Here is a 20741-nt window from a genome sequence, read left to right on the forward strand (position 1 = left end):
TGGTACTAGCTGCAATTCAACAATGTCCTTATGCGTACAGAGGTTCACCATATAACTCAAACAAAGTTACCTGTGTGAACACGAGGAGGACTATATCTCAGCCTCTAAATCAGGCCCTGTAGCTCATTAGATTTCCCCCACCTTTCTCCTCCTCTCCAGCGGACACTAGTGATGGGGTTGCGTGTGGAGAAGCACCATCATCACTCACGGCTCCTCTCGTAAATCCAGCCAGGCTCGGCCGGGCCGCCGTGCAAACCAAATGAGCTCATCTTTCTCCTCCCTCTCCCCCAGTGTTGCCATTGTCTGTGAAATATTGAGGATGATGATACTGGTGATTATCGATGATTTCCATGGTTGTTTATGTCATTACAGGAGGGACTGTTGCATCCTATTTGAGACAGGATGAATCGGCTGTCTTCAGTGCACTGTTTGGATCACCTGGCTGATTGTATTTCAGCTGTTGATTAACTACGACTAGATTAAAACTGGGATATACAATATATGCCAAACAGCAAGAGCAATAACTCCCAACTGTGTGATTCTTTTGCCACCAAACAAATAAATTCCTCTGGAGAGACAGCAGACAGACTGATGTACCTTTCGCCTAACTGCACCTTGAATATGTCTGGAATCTATGGAATATACCGTAGACTAATAGGTATCCACTGAGGCGATGAATCACTGTGGCTGAAAAAGTAATAGATAAAAAAAGCTAAGATGTTAAGAAATAAGAATGCTGAAAGAAAAACAAAGTATACAGCTCGCATAAAAAACCTGGAAGGACAGAGAGAGAGAGAGAGAGAGAGAGAGAGAGATGATGAGTTCTCTATCTCTGTCCGTGGCCTCCCCTATAGACCCCCGCTCTCCTCTACTCTCTCTCTCTCTCCCTTTCCACGCTCCCTCTTCCTTTAATTACTATGTTCATGCTTGGCAGGCGCTGATGACTTGATTAAGCCTGCTGTGTGCAGTTCCAGTCTCTACCCCGCTGATGAATGAGGCTAAAGCTTATTAACTTACTCATTGTGATCAATAAGGCACTGGGCCCGAACATTGCAAGGACAGAGAGAAGCTGCTGCGTGCTGCCCTCTACAACAGGGAGGAAAAGAGCCAACACACACATGGTTAGCACATGTAAGCAATTCGCCACCCTTAGCAAATTCGCACTGGATTAAATTCTGACCTAAACAAGACTTTAAAACCTTCTTCAAGCAGGCTTTCATGTTATTTATTGCTACTCTAGCAAAACCAAGATTTTACTGTAATAATAATAATAAAACTTTATTTATATAGCACTTTTTTAAACAAAGTTACAAAGTGCTTTGACATCTTTCCAGAGGCAGCGGATGGTAAAAACCTATTCCCCTCGAGAGGCCTTTCAGTCCCACCAGGCTCCTGACAACTGAGTCGCTCATCATTGAAGCTAATGTGACCTCCAGCAGGAGCTGCCAGCATGCAGTATCCTATTCAGCTCGGATATTGTGTTAGGGGACATTCACTTCTGATGTAGTAAAGCCCAGAATATCCGATTATATGCATTAAGTGAGAAAAGTGCCAGATCCCACTGTCTATTTGTGTGCTCCTGACACTCCAAAGCCTAGTACAATGCATCTATTTTTGCAAGCTTTTTGGTGCTACGGGGTGTCAGTATCGATGTATTGCGGTCACTGATACAGGGCACACACACGTTAAGAGCTAAAAGTTGCCATTTGATTCATTTTTCATGTAGAAGAAAAGAGATGCTTCCTGCTTTAGAGAGGACACCTATCATATGATATCCCTCCATACGCCAGCCCTCTGTTGCCCGTGTCTGACTCTGGAACTATCTCTGATTGATTCAACAGGGGCTAACAGCACTTTGTAATGAGCACTATTAGACATCAGCGGGCTAGTCCAGGCTAGGCTGGCTAACCTACAGTACGTTAGTCCAGTCCTCACCAGGCTATAGGCTTAGGCACAGTGTTGCATCTATTAACCTCTGTTTGCCCTTCGCCTGTTGGTGTGTTTGGACTGTGTGCCTGAGTGTGAGCAGGCAGGTCTTCTGGGAAGAGCCCTTTAAGATGATGTTGTGGACCATTAACGCGCCTGCACTCGGCTCCATTTCAGAGGCATTGATCTGCTGCTCAACATTGCAGTCAGAGCAGTGGGGCAAGAGGAGCGTGGAGCAGAGGGGCAACAGTCAGGTTCTATGATGTGCTGAAAGGTACAGTATGGCTACTGCTGCCAGATCTACTATTGGATTCTAAGGCCTCTTTTAATATTAATTAATGTGGGAGGGAGGGTTGACTTGGAATTGTTTGAAAGCACTATCTGTCACACTTTGCTCAGTGCGAGGTAGTATGGGCCCAAAAAGGCATTAGATTCAAGACTCAAAGATGTTTTTATTCACCTTGTGTCCCGAAGTGGCAAAAATGGTGTTTTAACAAAACACAGCAAAACTATATACATGGCTGAACAGGTTGGCCCTCCTGGTCTACAGCCCTACATCGACTGATCCCCAGTGGCAGATCCTCCTTCTTATATATAGGCTAGGCCCCTCCCACTGGACCATACCAACCCTAATTGATTCCACAATTATAAAAGCCCCATGTCCAGAGACAATACTTTAACACTTGCATAATTCACATTTAAATCATTACACATTATCCACAATTCACATAAACCACATATTTATAATCAGAGTTCTCTCTCTATATACACACAAAACACTGATGGCATGTCCCCTACCCAAACCCACAGTTGGTAGGTGCAGCTCCCTACAATGGAGCCACCAATCAGTAATCAAGCAAGCGCCACACAATATACAGAGGTCAAAATAACAAATATCACTCTGCAACACAAATAATACCTCAAACTTTAACCCTGTGTTGAATTCAGTCTCAGTGGCAGGCTGAACTGCCACACTATCCCTGCCCCAATGTCATCTTTGATGCACAAAATAAGTTACGTAGGCTACCTTTCAATTTCCAAAAATATCAGCCAGGCCTGCATGCCTAAATAAGCACATCTAATTAGTCCTTTAACACCATTCTTATAAATTAGGCATTATGGTCGTGCACATTTTAGTTTGTTTAGTTTAGTCCATATTATACTTACCGTAATTATCTTCTTACATCATGTTTATGACATCATGATATCAGCTGGCAGCCTGGCAGCATCATGACTATGGCATCATTCTCATGGTGCCTTTCCCCACACCTGCAGCTAATTGAAGACAACGCTCTTTGATTGGTTGATGAATTGTCCACATTACCCGCACCCCCCCTGGTGTTCCAAAGTCCGCAACAACAAAGCATGTACTGTATAGATAATAGAATGTAAAGGCTATTGTGGACGTTGACTACTTGGGTTAATTTTAAGTCCGTTCAGCCTGTAGGCCTATAATGATCCCAGGCTGGAACCAATCAGCAGGGTTCCTGAAAGAAAAATGTAGGTTCTTTTTTGATCAGCTCGTGTATTTGCTCCCTATGATTTGCTCTAATATAGCTATACATCGTAGCTACATGGATTTATTTTAGAGAAAGTTTGCTGCTTTAATGTGCCAACTTCAGAACCTCTCAATAGGATTGGTTTATTGATTGATTTAATACTTTATTAACAGTTTGATGATTGTACAGAGGTATGGTTTACAAAGACTGTTAAAAACACAGAAGCCCTGGGGCTTGTTTCCGTTGTGGTTCTTTCCTCCATTAATATATGAGTACACAATGCACAAGGGTTGAAACTCACTCATTTAAATGTTCTAGATAGAAGCCAGCTTCTTTTTATATATATTGAAAAATGATTTATTTATCTGTTTGTTTGTTTCTTTTTCATTTGGAGTCTAGACACTCAACATTCCCCAATATTGACGCGAAATATAGAATACATTGTGTAGGCTAAAAAATTGATGCCTAGCTCTGCAGTTTTCACTGATTAATGTCCATTATGAGGGAGTTGGACTGCCTCTTACTGGCATCCAGACTCAGGGCCATCTTTCTGTGACTTCTATTACCTCCATCAATAAGCATTACCAATAATGTAGTCTCCGATGTATAGTTTCTATTATGTCAGGATTCATGTATTTTTCTTGTATTGAATATTTAATGTAGTCCATTGGAAAATGGTCTATTTAACCAAAATGTCCAAAAATATAAATGTACCAGCACTGCAAAAATAGTGATGGAAAAGGGACACATGGCAACATGGTAATTGATAACACATGACGAGAGAAAAGCAATAACGATTGTTGCCATCCTTAATTAATAGATCTAGTGTTGCCAGATGAATCAATGGCTGTCAGAAGATTGTCTGTGCAGGCCAAGATGAATCTCATGTGTTGGAGATTGTTAAAAAGCATAAACAGATCAATGGGGCTCCACTTTATAGGCTTGGATATGCCCTGGATATGCTTTCTTGCTGGTGTTTGAGCGTGTGGGGCCGATGGTTCAAATGGTAACTAGAGCTGTAACACAAAGCCGTTTAGCATATGGCATTTTTACCATGTAGAGGTAAACACAGTGGGGAGGCCTGGTGAACAGTAAAACACACTGCTACGGTCCCATCTCCCCATGGACTCACATAAGATGGACACACAAGCGTGCATGTGTGCACTGTGTGCGCGCAGTGCAAGCACACACACACACACACACACACACACACACACACACACACACACACACACACACACACACACACACACACACACACACATGCAGGGGATGCAGTGTCCAGTCCCAATGACAAGGCGAGGTCATTATGCTTGTTTATACACCAAACTATAGATGTTCTCTCCTTTTCTCTTTTTGAATCTGTTTTATTTTTTGGCATCTTTGTCGTGTTCTCTACCTCTGTTCTCAGTCTTCATATCTCTGTCTTCTTTCTATAATGTTCTCTAGCATTTCTGCCGGTCCCTTTTTCCTGGCTGCAGGTCACAGTGCATTTAAATCCGTCACGACACCAAAGGATGTTGATATCAGCTGTCAAACCTTAAACCCCTAATGGGACTTTTTTAAAGTGAAAACCTTAACAGATCAATGCACCCCCTTGGACTCGGGTTACAGAGGCCGTCAGTGACCACACGTGAAGGAGAGGAGAGTGGAGGACACAACAACACAAGCCCCATCCTTTAGATTAACCCAATCAGAGAAAGAGCAACCCATGAGACTGCAATATCTGCATGACGAACCATCTATGAACCAAGTTGACATTTGATTGAGTGCATGTCAAGGGCAGCGGTCATACCATGCCGGCTTGTGATGGACGTACTGTATTCATCAAAAGTAAATTTGTCCCATTTTGTCTATATGCCAATGTTGTTCACATTATAAAACGATAGTATTTCTACGTTAATGAAATCAGTGTTGTACCTATTCTGAAGAAAACCTGAAGACTATAGCAAGTCAGCCATACACTGACTGTGGCGTCAAAATGCAGCATGGTCCAGATCCATGTGTTTGGGATTTCATTAATTGTAGTATGACTGTACAGTCAAAGCTTTCATTGCACATTACATGAACAAACTAAGAACATTATAAAAAAGGCTTTTCCATATGGCATTGTCTTTATTAAAGATTTGCCTCAAACATGGACAAGTCTACATTTGTCTGTGTATACGGACACATTGATGACCCCTGGACTCCAGGGCCAATCACTTTGAGTGCTGCAGCCACCTTCTGTCCAGTCAGGAAACTTGCTTGGGTAAAAACGAGAGGCTTCTCTCTCTCCAAACAAACTGCTGAAAGGGCGTAAAAGGGCAGCGGTGGCAGGGTGTTAAGAAGTTAGATGCCGGGAAGCGGAGGCGGAGGTGATGCTAGGCTAGAGACAGGCCATAAAGCCACTGTTAGGGTACATTAGGTGGAGGAGAGGGTCATAAGGCTTCATGAATGTTTCAGCAGGACAGACCGGGCGGGAGGGAAGGGGGGTGGTGGGGCACTTGTCTTTCAGCTCCTCAGTAAAAAGCCCATCACAACTCGGTGGGGGAGAGTGTTGTGGCTCCAGGGTCAGGACACTCTGCTTCCCTATGGAACATGCGTGCACATCGTCGCTGTTGGGCAGAAACCTTGTATCCGCATTTTCCAACTTTCTGTGTTCTTTCTATGTTTTCCCTTAAGTCAGTGTCCTATGCTTTGTCACTTCACTAGTAATAGACCACACCTTCGCTCAAGATTAACAGTTTATTGAAACAGAATGAGATGAAACAACTTGGTTGAGAGATCGCAGGTGTATCTATGCTGTGGTGATTGCACCGGGGATTGGCCGGGTGATAATGAAAGGCAGGTGAGTTTGATAAGGAGGGAGGAGTTGTTGATAATGAGGGAGGAGTGGTTAAGGTCAAGCGGAAGGAGGTCTCTTCTCCCGAAACTGCGTTGTATAAATACAACTTCCCAAAAACAGTGTCACAAAACCTAGTGAAAACAGCCGATCACAAGCTCACAACAGGTTGCATCAGTATACTTTTGATTATTTCTTTAAGTGATTAAAGTGTGCGTGGGTTTTGTAAATATTGAACCAATTAAAAATATTAACAAGAGCTTGTAACTAAATAATAATAACTACATTGCATCCATTGGAACACAGACAGATTCTTCTTTTCCCATTTCCTGAAAAGGAACCGTTTTGGACATACAAGGTTTCCACCCGACAGTGCACAGGCCTGCACATGCCTTAGTGCCTCGGAAATCACTGCACTTCAGACACACCTCCACAGTTACACAATTATCTTGCATACACATACACACACATTGAGACATTTCTCACGCACACATGCATGCATGCACGCACGCACGTACGCACGCACGCACGCACGCACACTCTTACTTTACTTTGGTAGAGCACTCAGTGGTTGCCTCTTCCTCGGCAGGCTTCATCTTCATCACTGTCAACGCACTCATCAGCCTCTGGTTGAATCATTGCCTCTCTTACTTGGCGGAGCAGGTTTAGGGCCTTTGCATCTTGCATCCACTAACGCCTGGCGCCGCGACTAAGCATCAGGTGCTTAAACAGTCACTCCGGCGTTGCCGGTGTGGCCGCTATGCGCATCAACCGGGCATCAACACTTCGGGATCTTCGAGGGTCTTCTCCCCTTTGACCTCTCAGACCTTTGGGAGCTGCCTGGGGTCACGGCCAATTGTCCAGTGTGACAATAGACGAGGGTTTGGTTTGATACTGCCACACATCATTAGGCTGGTCTTCAAACAGAGTTTTGAAAAGGAAGACAGAGTCTGACATTGACAATGCCAGTGTTGATGCCCGAAGCCTCATTTATGCCCCATCATACAACCAGGTTGGGAAATCAAGTATAAAATATAGCTGCAAGCAGCTATAAGACGGGGTCACGCCCAAAAAGAAAAACATCACACTTGTGTGAAGTGAGGGTCACTCTTATCATCATACATCATCATACATCATACAAGGGGTTGTCTGTCAACTCTGTAGTGCCATAACCAGAGTCAGACTCCATTCGCATGTATGGAAATAAATAAAGATTTACTCATCTCAAACTAGGTCACTCTACTGTAGGTGGGTGCCTCGATCTACAGCCGGGGGGCCATTAGCGTTAGGTCACTGAGAAGTACTGAGAAGGCTTTTTATTGTTCAAGAAGAGCAAGTGTAACCGTGATTAGAGAAGCGAGGCAAACGAGGTGAACTAACTAGCTGATAAAGTGATTGTCCTTCCCTGTCTCCATGTCTTAAGCTTTGTTAAATGTGATTATTAACTATTGATGGGTATGACCCTGACCACTCCTCACTGCTCCCACTTCTATACATCATTGAGAGTGTATGTGTGTGTGTGTGTGTGTGTGTGTGTGTGTGTGTGTGTGTGTGTGTGTGTGTGTGTGTGTGTGTGTGTGTGACTGTGTGTGACTGTGTGTGTGTGTGTGTGTGTGTGTGTGTGTGTGTGTGGGTGTGTGTGTGACTGTGTGTGACTGTGTGTGTGTGTGTGTGTGTGCGTGCGTGCGTGTGTGCGTGCGTGCGTGCGTGCGTGCGTGCGTGCGTGCGTGCGTGCGAGCGTGCGAGAGAGAGAGAGAGAAATAGGTTGGTATTAGGCATGTTGGGTCTGCACTCTCATTCTCAGGACCATCCATGGGGGAATTGATCATTAGCCCTCCTGTGTGGCTGGTGACCATGTGCTCTGGGGGGGAGGGAGAGAGGGAGATGGTGGTGGTGGTGGTGGCGAGGCTAATCCAATAGCTAATCCAGTACAAGTGGGTTGAGATATCTCTGTCAACCTGTCCGTCTTCCTCCTCTCTCTTTTTTTTCTTTCTCCCTTTCTCACATGGACTCACACATGCACGCACCACGCAGTCCACGCACATACGCACGCATGCACCATGCACGCACGGACAAATAGAGAAAGAGAGAGACAGTCAGTATGCGAGCAAACAGTTCCTGTGTTTGATCAGAGTGGTTGGTCAGCCATACGTCTGTGAGTGTTACTGGTTAGTCTCTAAATGGACAGCTTAGGCGGGATTAGTTTGGCCAACAGAGGCAGGGATGTTGCCTGGTGGGGGCATGGACGCGCATGTGGTCAGAGTACAGTGTCCATATGTTGTGGAACCTGTCCTCCTCAGGGGAAACAAACACAACAGTAATTCTACTGTGTGGCTCACAGAATGTACACACCGTAAAACCCTGAGTGTCAATTTAACTCTCACTGTCTCAGAGTTAGATTAATACACTGGATTTTGCAATGCTCACAATTATTCTGGATCACTTATATAAATATATACTTCACATCTTTTGGGTAAATGGGTCTGTGATTATATCAAACTTAGACAAGGAAGATGGTGAAATGTTACATTTGGCGGAGCTGCAAAGATGGTGAAATGTTACATTTGGCGGAGCTGCAAGTACTATAATGGTGATCCGGATAAGCAGTAAACAACAAACAACATTGGATACTCCACTCTCTCTTTCCCACCCTCTCTTTCAAAGAAATTGAAACATTGATGTTGGAAATTAATCTTAAGTAGTAAAAAATTAAATAAAATAAAGCCATTAGACTAGAGCTAATAGAGCTTGCCCTGGTGAGAAATTGAATGTTGACCGTCAGATCAAACAAGAAATAGGAAATAGGACCAGAAATATAGGATTGCGTCAAAGGCCGTGTCCAACCTAGACACAGGATCTAAATGTGCAGTACCCCCCCCCCCCCCCCCCTCCTTTTTTCCTTTTTACATAATAGAGCTAAAAACGGCTCCTGTATTTTCTGCAGGACAAGTAAAGGGGCCAGCAGAGTGTGCCTTTCTACTGACCTATTGTACTATCAGCATGTGGTCCCACGGCCACTGTCCTAAAGCAGCAGTTAAAAGCCATTCCAGCCTTACCGCTGTCCCACTGACATTCACTGAGAGCGGTCCCACTGAGAGGTACATTCCCCAGCACCGCAGAGTGCTAGTCAGCATGAGGCAAACATCAACCGGTCTGGTACTTACATGACCACAGTCTGTTAAGACTAGTGGTTCTCAACCTGAGGGTCGGGACCCCCAGCCCAGCAGACCTTTTTAATACAAATAATAATATTAATAATAAATAAAAGACCATTACTGCAAAGTTATCAACAAACTATATTATAAGAATTGGTGAAACATTGGCCAAATCACATATATTTATGAGGCAAACATGAAAATAGCTGATCTACAAGCTCACAGCCCAAAGTGAGGCATTGTGAGCTTGTATAGATGTGCTATTTTCACAATATTTGTCAAACAACAACAGTTCCAAGTGCTTGTCAGGGTCCCCAGTTCAAATATTATTGTTTTGTGGGGGGTTGTGACTTAATTGTGCATGCATGCATGCATATTATGTTGGTCTAAAGTCTAAAATCACTGTGCAGTGATTTTCTCTGCACATGCAATTAAGTCTTCACATGGTGGTGGTTGTGTGCCATTGCCTGTGTGGAGGTGACATCATGCATGTGTGTACAAGTATAGAAGAGATGCAATGAAATACTGTAGTAGAGAGAGAGAGAGAGAGAGAGAGAGAGAGAGAGAGAGAGAGAGAGAGAGAGTACAGTATCTTCTGCTATAGTCACCCTGCTGCTGTCTTGATCACCCTGAGGAATAACAGTGGGGTCCATACAATGGCTCTGCGCATAAAGAGACATAAATAGCACACCAGGAACTATTGTGTGGCGTGGCGCATGGGGAGAAAACCCCTAGAACACTTTCTAACATTCTGAATGACAATGCAACATGTCAACCTACAAGCAGATTTACCTCATCACCAGCAGCACCGCATGCATCCCAATCAGCCTCGGGCTCACAGACAAGAATGAGGGTTCATTTAAATGGTTCAAACCGAAGTGAGAAAATGGTTACTTTAGGTTACTCTGACCAACCCAGATCCTTTCATATTCTAAAGCCTCCTCATTAACCAACCATAATGTAATTCGCCGTAACCTTCCATGTTTAATGAAATGTAACTTCTCTTCTACCCCGGATTTGAACCCGAGTCTCCTGCCAAGTGACATTTTTACCATTGAGCTAATAGCCTGCTTGCTAAAAGGGGATACATTGAATCTTGACCATCAGGTCAAACTTCATTTCAGATCCTGGGCTGTATTTTGCGTGTCTTAAGTACCAGGTCTTATTCCCTAACTTGAGTAAACTAAAGACCTGGAGGCGTGATCAATGCTCTTTGGCCACTCAGAATAGCCAAATGGCATTTATTTTATTATTTAAAGAATACTCAGCAAGAGTCCAATAGTCCATGCATTTCCTACAGCATCTGTCTGGTTCTCTAAATCCTGACCTCCAGGTAGGATATAAGTTAGAAGTTGGGATGGCTGTGCTGTGGGTGAAGTGGATTTAGGAGGTGGTCACAGTGTGCGGCCCCATGGGACCATAGTGGAACCCCACACCAGCCCCCACGACGTGGGATAAGGCCATCTGCCCTCTTCATGCACGCATCCCCCCTATAGCACGTGTGCACACATGCGCGCACACAAGTACGAACGCGTGCGCACAGCCACACAGAGCTCTGTAGCAGTATGGTGGAGCTTTGCTGACAGTGTTTGATCTCTCTTTCATCCATCCGACCAACAGCATGAGGGCCACTGAATCTCCCTGTCATCTGTAAAATCCTGGGTGTTCATTTAACTCTGGGAGAGTAACAATGGACCATTCAGCTCCAGTGTAGTACACCTCCCGCTATATGCCGTCACTGCCGGGCCCAGTGGAATGACACAATGCCACAATGTAGAAATGTGTAAAAGGCCTGTATTGGCATCAAAATATACTTAAGTAAATATAACTATTCAAACCGTATTAACAGTTTCAGCTAACGCAAGGATCATACAGAAAAGAATGCTACAGCTATACTACTATATACATTCAAGATATTCTTTCTTTCTTTCTTTTCTCTGGATCCTTCTTTTGTTCATTAATTTCTTTCTTTCTTGCTATATCTATCTCGCTCTCGGAGCTTAATTGTCACTCTGTCTTTGGAAGTGGTTGAGGTGCATGGTTCTATGGAGGCTTGTTGTTATGGAGGGATGGAAGGAGGGATGGAAGGAGGGATGGAAGGATGGATGGAAGGAGGGATGGAAGGATGGAGGAGACGGACAGATGAACAAAAGGCTGGTGTGGTTATAGCAACATTTATGAGTCCACTCAGCTGAGAGCCTGAGGGTCCTGTCTGGAACAGAGCCTAGCCTCAACGTTAGCTGTCTACAGCGTGCACGCACGCACGCACGCACGCACGCACGCACGCACGCACGCACGCACGCACGCACGCACGCACACACACACACACACACACACACACACACACACACACACACACACACACACACACACACACACACACACACACACACACACACACACACACACACACACACACACACACACACACACACACACACACACACACACACACACACAGAGAATACATACACTACACTGACAGCTATTAGACGATCAATAGAAGCTAATAGATCAGAGCAGCCGACCACTCAGCTAGACAGGCTTACTACTGACAGAGGAGAGGAGAGGAGAGGAGAGGAGAGGAGAGGAGAGGAGAGGAGAGGAGAGGAGAGGAGAGGAGAGGAGAGGAGAGGAGAGGAGAGGAGAGGAGAGGAGAGGAGAGGAGAGGAGAGGAGAGGAGAGGAGAGGAGAGGAGAGGAGAGGAGAGGAGAGGAGAGGAGAGGAGAGGAGAGGAGAGGAGAGGAGAGGAGAGGAGAGGAGAGGAGAGGAGAGGAGAGGAGAGGAGAGGAGAGGAGAGGAGAGGAGAGGAGATGCAGGCCCTCAGATAATATATTCAATTATACAAATGCTTATTCTATGTATCAATAAATTGCACATTTTAATCTGATTGAAGCAACATTTATCGGAGGCTTGACCATTGACTTGACATAAAGCATTGTGGTCTGCTATCAGGCATTATTTCAGAGTTATGGGCCCTTAATTTGCTTCAACCTCAGAGGGAATTAACCTAAGCGAACCTAAGCGATATAAAAAAGCCACTGCCCTTGTGATGGGAGGCTATATCATTAATATCACATTAATATAAAGATTAATCTGATGGATAGCTCTCCAGAGACGTGTTAACTCGCCCGGAGATTAAGTGTGAAATCAATTGGTATAAACGACCTGGATCAAAATTCTTCCTGACTGCACTGCCTGCACGGCATCTAAATCAACCAATCAGAATGATGCCGGTAAAGCGGCCTTGCCACTCGCTAACGGCCTGAGAGACAGATTCTCTGACAGCTCATTCTCTCTTCTTTTCCTTGTCTCTTTCCGTCTTTCATTCTTTCATTGTTTGGTCTGCCGTCCTTCTCCTCCGCCCCTCTGTTCTGTTGAACAACACCAAAGGGAGAGTGTCCTCCATTCATGGCAGTCCCTTCACAGGAGCGTGGGGGTTGTATACATGGGAGTGGCTGGCCCAATGAAGGTTGATCTACACTTGTTCAAGCATCCATATTTCTACCATTTGAAGGGAGAAGTAGGCTGTTAAACATTGGCTGAGAGGGTGACCCCCCTGACCCGGGGGCTGCTGTCCATCCGTTCTGGGTGATAACCAGGCAGGCTGGATGGAGGAGCCATGTTGCCTGGGGGACTATTAACCCGTCGCTCCCCCCCCCCCCCCCCCCCCCCCCCGCAGCAGCAACCATTTCAGCTATAGACCAACAGAGAATGCATGCAGCACACAAGTGGTCTGATCTTTCATTCTGTTAAAGCCAGAAAACCATCTTCCGCTGCTCGCATTTAGCTATAGTACTTATTTCTGCCACACCTTTTCCCCCAGCAAATGACTCTTGTTCATATTTCAAATATTCCTGTTGGTGACTTGTGTGTAACCACTTTGATTCAAACACAGGTTGCATGAGGAATTCTAATTAAAAAACAAACAAATCTAAAACATCTAATTCTTCAGTCAAACTGAGCTCACTGTAAAATACTGAGTGTTCATTTAATTATATATGTGTATAAATGAACTTTTTTTCTTTTTTACAGTGAGACATTATAGGCTTCTGGGCTTCAGACTGGGCAGTCCCCCCATGGCGTCTGTCTGCCCTGCTGGGAATCCAGATCCCCAGGACGAGTCCCTATACCTATAGTGTAGCGACCTGGATTCGAACCCAGGTCTCTTGCGCGGGAAACCAATCATCTATCCCTTAGCATTGTTAGCAACAGGGGAAGCCCCCCTCCCCTTGAACATGGTAGATATTAAAGTTCTGACCAGAATGCATGGGTACTCTGGGTACACTTGGTAAAATGTCAAATAAATAGAAATGTAGATAAATTAAAATAGTAAAACCAAAAGAGGTTCAGGTAACAGAAAAACAAATTCTGTATTTCTATTTATTCTCTCATCTTCTTCTTGCTCTCTCTCTTTCTAGAAGGTTGTTTTTCTTTTGTACAGTACACTCCTATACAGTGGTATCATCTCCCTGTCTTGTGGCTTGAGCCCTCCACGTCCGCATGCCGCTGGTTCACGCTGCATGGCCATCACAAAGGTCAAAGGTGACATAGAGGAACACAGAGACAAAGACTGAACACCGTGTCATCTGTCGGACCCCCCGCTGCCGCCACCATCGCTGTACCAATTGGAGCTTTCATCATCTGTCTCTGACTTTATACCCTGTTCATCTATATACCTCTCTGGACACTTTCTGTTTTCTGTTTCTCCACTTTTTCTTTTGCCGTTGCTTTTGTCTATACGTTGAACTCTCTCTTGTCTCTCTACAATCTATTCCTATATCTTACCATTGTCTTCCTCTATCTATCTGATTCATCTATCCATCTCATAACCATCTATCCATCCATTCATCAATTAATCAATCTATTCTACGCACCCATCCACTGCACCTATACTTCTCTCTCTGCTGTGATTTAGGACATGGGTCATCATCACATGCCGGCCTGTGATGGACATTTTTGTGAAACTTTATTTTTGCAATATACGCATAATAAGTGGTCAATAATATTACCAAAAACACCCACACCTGGCCCTAAATGTAGCCTACACTAGTGGACTCCTACAGTATATGTGCCAGTGTCCATGCCAATGTGCTATACACATTTTAAGTAGTATTTTTGCATTAAATAAATTGGGTGTCTTACCTACACTGAAGAACACTCCATGGCTGCAACAAAAATGCAGCATGGTTCAAGTTCTGTGGTTTCAATATAGGTCTTATCTGTACAGTCAGTGCACTTCATTTGCATATTGCATGAACAAACTAAAAACATAATGGGTCGGGAAAAAATATATGTTTTTCTTTTTTCAATCAAAGATTTGTCGCGGACAAGTCTTCCACTGGCACATTTGTCCGTGTATATATGGACACATTGATGACCCCTGCCTCATGCAGGAGAACACATTGGGACAGTTGCTGACAGTGAGGCACCATCAGAGTGCAGCAGATGGGTGTCCTTTGTGTCTGTGTGGCTGTTCATTCTCTCCTGGCAGGGACCACCTCATAGCTACACTCCATTGTCATTCATTTGGTACACAGAGGTTTGTTCATTTTCACTCAGTGGGCAGCGCAGAGCCTCCAGATCTCCATCCATCACACATGGGTAAATACTGAGGTTGACAGATGCATACAGTGAGGGTATACCAGAAGACTCGCCCCGGTGCTTGCCCGTTTTTCCTCCCGGAATTGTCACCAGTGAGGGGGATAACTTTGTAATATGCTATTGGCTGTTTGTATTCTTTTTGGAAAAATATAAAAAGGCTATATTATTTTACTTAAATTGACCCTATAAACAATTTAGTATTATTTAGTATATGTAAGGTTTTGCCCACTCAAATGGTACCTCGTCAGATAATCCCCACATAGCCTACAACAACTTCTGTGAACAGACTTCAATGTAGTAGCTTTTCATAAATTATATTTGTACTTAGGCTGTCTGCTGTCATGAAAGTTTATAGTTAGAGAAATTCAAAGTCCAGCCGTCTGCTGTCCAGCCTCTCCCACCCCTCACTGGGGGAAATTCTGGGAGGAAAACAGAAACGGGGCGAGTCTTCTTGTTACCCAGTGAGGAGGCTATATGTCAGGCTGAGGCTCGCACCTCCAGACCATCACAACCTCTCCGATAAACCTTCATCACATTTTTGTCTGACTGTGCGTGAAACCTATCGGTGGAAATGTGCTAAAACATTGTAGTAATAAACAACTGCATATAGTCCTCTTTATTTAACATTACATCTCGTATAGGCCTATGTTGCCTATAGGAGGCCCTTTGTTGACAGCAACACACAAGAAGGTAGAAACAGGACTGAATTGTTATTAAAAAAAAGAAGCTAAAATATAAATGTTGCTTGATCAAAAAAACCTGATTAAATATTCTTAATGAATCATCATGATAAATGACAATCACCGTTATTATGTTTTAGCTTTATATATTTATATATATTTATATATTTCTTTTTACAACTAATAGTTGCCATGATAGTCTATAGTATTTTTAAGATGCATGAATGAAGGCTTAATGAATGCCCACATAATAGCTATACTCGTCCAATTCATTATTCATTTTTGTCATTTCGATCTAAATTGCAAAACGAATAATGAATTGTTCCACTTTAACTTGACCAAAACAATAAGGAGACACATGTAGAAATATGTTCATGCTCAGAATTGTTTAGTAAAAATGTGCTCATGGTATACAAATACAAATACAGACACTTTCATTTGCTTTTGTGGCATAAATTAAGAGGTAGTGTAATGTTTGTAATGTTTTACACAAATTAAAGCTTAAAGCTTTTATCAACTTTGACGTCAAGTGAATAAGAATAATAGAAATAATACAATAATAATTATATAATAATAATACACGTATTTACATTGAGACTGACAAAAACATTGTAGAAAGAAAGCATTTATAGACACAAAACACCCCCATAATGCTAACAGCTCAAATAAATAGAGGCCTACATTTCTGTATTTTAACAATTTAAAATTGTCATATAGTTTAATTTAATATAATTATAAAACAAAATATTACATTTTAAACATATTCCAGCAAGCATCCAATTGGCACCTATGGAGCCGATGCCTCCTCCACCTCCACACATGAGGCCTAGTTCCATGGTCGATATTCCGGATTGATAACATTTAATCCGGCATAAGGGAAGTTTATTCCTGTGTGTTTCTGTGTGATGGAGTTGTCTTTTGCTTCATCCATGGAGCCTTTAGCTGGAGGCGACGGGACAATAGTGCTTTCCAAATGTGATCTGTCTGTAAAAAAGACAGGGAAGAAAGTTTATTAAATTACAGAATTGTAAATATGTGTCTAGGGCCTAATAACAGTAACATAAGCAATAACAGACCTATATCATAAGGCCCATTATAATAGTTACGACTATAATTTGATTATACTAATATTAAGTATTTTTAGTATTTTAATTATTTTGAAGATTGGTTAAATCTCTTACTCATGTGGTTCTTTAGGTCTTGCACGTCCTGGAACGCTTCCCCGCACACGTCGCAGGGGAACGCCTTTTCCTTGGCGTGCGTCCTGCGCACATGGCTGTCGTGCGCGGCGTGCGAGGCGAAGGCCTTCCCGCAGTGCTTGCATTTGAAGGGTCGCTCTCCGGAGTGCTGGCGAATGTGCGTGCGCAAAATGCTGGAAGCAGTGAAAGCCTGATGGAAGAAAATAAGAAAAATAATATTTAAATCCAGTGAGAAGTGAGAACAGTCACATTTAAATATACCAAATGTTAGACTTTTTCCTTAAATTAACAATTCGATTTGGGAACAAGGAGGGCGGGATAGAAGGGCAATTCGGCCCCCTTGAATAGGCCATTCATTGCGTTTTACGGCAAAATAATACACAGACAGACTGTACCGCGGCTTATCTTGATAACGAGGAGGAGGAGAAGGTCAAACAAAGCACTCATCGGGTAAATAAAAACAGGGAGGACAGCCAGGACAAAGAAACAAAAATACTTGGCCTCATTCGAGAGCCGTAAATTAAAAGTATAACCTCGGCGGACAAAAGGGTGGGTGTACATCTGGCGATAATTAGCATGTAAGTGTGTCCGTGGAGCGTGCCACGCCGTAATGAGCCAAATGTAGCACGAAATGAGGAAAAAAGCCAATTAGTGAATGGTCCGTTCAGATCTCTTATTTGTGAACGCGTGCATAAGAATAACGATGACGTCGACACGTATACGTTAACTTCGTGGTTCTGAACCTTTTCAGGCCGTGACCCCCAAAATAATCACATTTGACTGGGGACCCCTCCACCCTGCAGACAAGCACTTGGAATTGTATAAGTTGAGGCAATGCATTTTAGTAATGGTTGCCTCTTTCTTATTTTATTTGACAATTTGACTAGTTTTTATGTAGTTTTGATAACCTTTGATGAATGGTCTTTTTTATTTATTTTCTTATTTTTTGGAGGTATTAAAAGGTTCTTAAAAGTCCTTAAATTGGCACACGCCCAAAACAACAACAACAACAACAACAAACACGTGCATGCAGGGGGACCTATATTGCGTATATAATGCACAACCAAACCTACCTTATTACAGTAGACACACTTGTACGGTCGCTCTCCGGAGTGCACGCGCATGTGTTTGTTGAGACTGGACGACTGGGAGAAACTCTTCCCGCACACAGAGCACTGCGGATCACAATACAACATCATCAGTATTAGTTTAGATTCTAGACATGCTTTATTATTCGATCTGTCAATAAACATTTGCATTTATTTACGGCGCCATTGTCATTCAGCGCATGAAATGTGTTATGAAAGTGGAGGGAGCTGTCCTTTCAGCACCAAAGGCCCACACGCGCACACACACACACATGCATTCACACACACACACACACACACACACACACACACACACACACACACACACACACACACACACACACACACACACACACACACACACACACACACACACACACACACACACACACACACACACACAGCCACGCAATGGCAGTCAATATGAGTCATTATTATTAAATAAATGTATACCTTGTGAGGCCTGTGTTTCTCGTGCACGTGCAAGATGTGTATGCGCAATCTGTCTCTCTTCTCGAAGGACCTGTTGCACAGGTGACACGGGAACTTGCGGTCGCCCTGATCCACGCAACGCGTGTACTTGAGATGCTTGTCTCGATAGTACCTATATGCGAACACCTTCCCGCAGCGGTCACACTTAAAACCCTCTGCAGAATCTGGCAAAAAAGAAAATAAAAATGGGATATTAGGCTATAGTGCACATAGGAACATACTGCATGCACATGCATAAGCAAGGGAATATAAAGGGCTTATAAAGTTTCCCAAGTATTAGGCTATAATAATAACTATATAGGCTAATAATACTGACCTTCTGGGGGATTCTGCATCTCACTCTCCTCATTGGAGACCTTCAGAGTGAGTGGAATGCCCAGGAACTGCACGTAGCAGTCCCCATACCACACCAGCAGCTCCTTGCCCGGTGAGACCTCCTTACAGGCCTCGTAGAAGATCTGGCCCTGCACCTGCACCGCGATGAGGTTCTGCTCCTCCGGGAAACGGGCGCACTTCACCAGCGACATCCAGTTCCCCGAGGCCCCCCTGCCGTCCACGAAATGACTCAACCTGCCGTTCTCAAACACCTGCATGGGGGAGAGGGGTGTATGGGAGAGAATTTAGTTGTATGCTCAAATCACCCACTGTAGATTTGTTTATTTTAACAAGGAAAGAGATGATAAAAAGGACCAAAAAGAAAACAAGACAATCAATCCGCTGAACTTTTAAAGTAAAAATGCTATTTCTTACCTCCCACATCAGTGTGTTGTCATCGTATGTTTTGATCTCGCTGGTATTGACCAGTTTGCCCTGGAAGGGACCGAACCGCGTGCCTTTGGGGATGCCACTTTTATCCGTGAACACTCCGTAATGGGAGACGTTTCCACAAGTCTTCTGGAGGACTGTTAACCCTGCAAGACAGCAAATGGTATATAGTGTCAAACATTGGATACGTATTCAATTAGAAAGAGGAAGGAATTAGTCTATTAGGCCTCAAGTCTAAATAAAATGATATAGGCTTACCTTCAGGGAGTTCAAGAGTTTCACTATCCAAGGGGAGAATTCGGCTGTCAGAAACTACAAGGAAAAAATAGAAAATACATTTAATATAAAACCGTGATATGGGATACAAGCAATTAAACGTGCGTATAGGATTTGCACCATACTTTTATTTTGGCAGAGCATTCTCATATTATATTCCCCGAAAGAACCACGCGTAAAACGCACCTGACTTTTCGGGCATGGCGTGACACCCCACGTTCGGTTGTTGTTCGCTCCGGGAAGAGTAGCCGTAGAGGACCGCGAACAGGTCGTCTTCACTGAAACTGTAAGTGCGTGATTTATTTGGCTCCGCTGCGCCGCGGAGGAGGAACGATGAAGAAGAGGAGCCGTCCTTCGGCGGCGAGGTGGAGGCGGAGGAGGACCTGTCGCTGGAGGGGCTGCTGAAGTCCGACAGAGACATAGGTCCCACGGCGGCGTGCTCCGTCAGCACGGCGGCCACTGCAAGCTCCTCGTGGTGTTTGGAGTAAACGGCACCGTGGTGCCCGCCGGGCAGCATGTGGCTCAGATATGGGTGTTGCAAGACGTGTTGCACGGAGGCGTGGTGGTGCTGCTGGTGGCCATGGTGGTGGTGGTGGCCATGGAGGAACGGAGGAGCGCCGCCGGCGAAGTTGAGCGGCATGGAAGCTTGTGTGTCCGACACAAGGCGGCCCAGAGATTTGAGGGGATGGTGGAGGAGGCTGTGCGTCGTCCCCGTGAAGATGTCGATGTAGTGCTGCGCTCCATGGTGGGGGAGAGGGGCAGGGTAGAAACCCGAGCCGCGGCCAGGGCTGCCCTTGAGCAGGCTGGTGTGGTGGTAGCCCTTATTGTTGCCCTTCATCGCGGGAATAGTGGACAGTGATACAGACATCACAGCAGCGACTGTCCGTTGTTCAAATAAAGTTGATATTCTTTAATTGTTTGGATGGGAGAGAGAGAGAGGGTGGGGGGGTTAGTTGAGTTTATAGCTATAGCGAGGAACATAACAAAACAATTCATAACTTTGTATTGTATTTTTTTTTTAACTTAAGTTGATAGCTTATCTGATATATGCAGTTGTATTGAGCTGTCACTGTCACTGGCCCAGTTTGAGTATAGCTAATTTATTGTAAAAGATTAGGCTACAATATCTTGAATTTAAAAGCTCATTAGGCCTATATATATTATAAAACGGGCCCATATATATCACCCGAGTTAATGGACAAATGTTTTAAATGGAGGTCAAATGGAACAAAC

At 44.0% G+C, this 20741-nt stretch overlaps 1 protein-coding gene across 1 annotated transcript; it reads right to left on the bottom strand.

Annotated features, from left to right (window-relative positions):
• Nucleotides 1-16514: 16514 nt before the first annotated feature.
• On the bottom strand, nt 16515-20346 carry prdm14 (PR domain containing 14; the record flags this gene model as incomplete). The annotated part of the gene is made up of 8 exons (XM_083777789.1): nt 16515-16672; nt 16870-17077; nt 17961-18062; nt 18429-18631; nt 18784-19054; nt 19218-19378; nt 19491-19544; nt 19695-20346. 8 exons carry the CDS (start codon nt 20344-20346, stop codon nt 16515-16517), a joined length of 1809 nt encoding a protein of 602 aa, XP_083633915.1.
• Between the last annotated feature and the right edge of the window lie 395 nt (nt 20347-20741).

This window comes from Protomyctophum parallelum (genome assembly GCF_964188405.1).
Source record: "Protomyctophum parallelum genome assembly, chromosome: 12".
Lineage (NCBI taxonomy): Eukaryota > Metazoa > Chordata > Actinopteri > Myctophiformes > Myctophidae > Protomyctophum > Protomyctophum parallelum.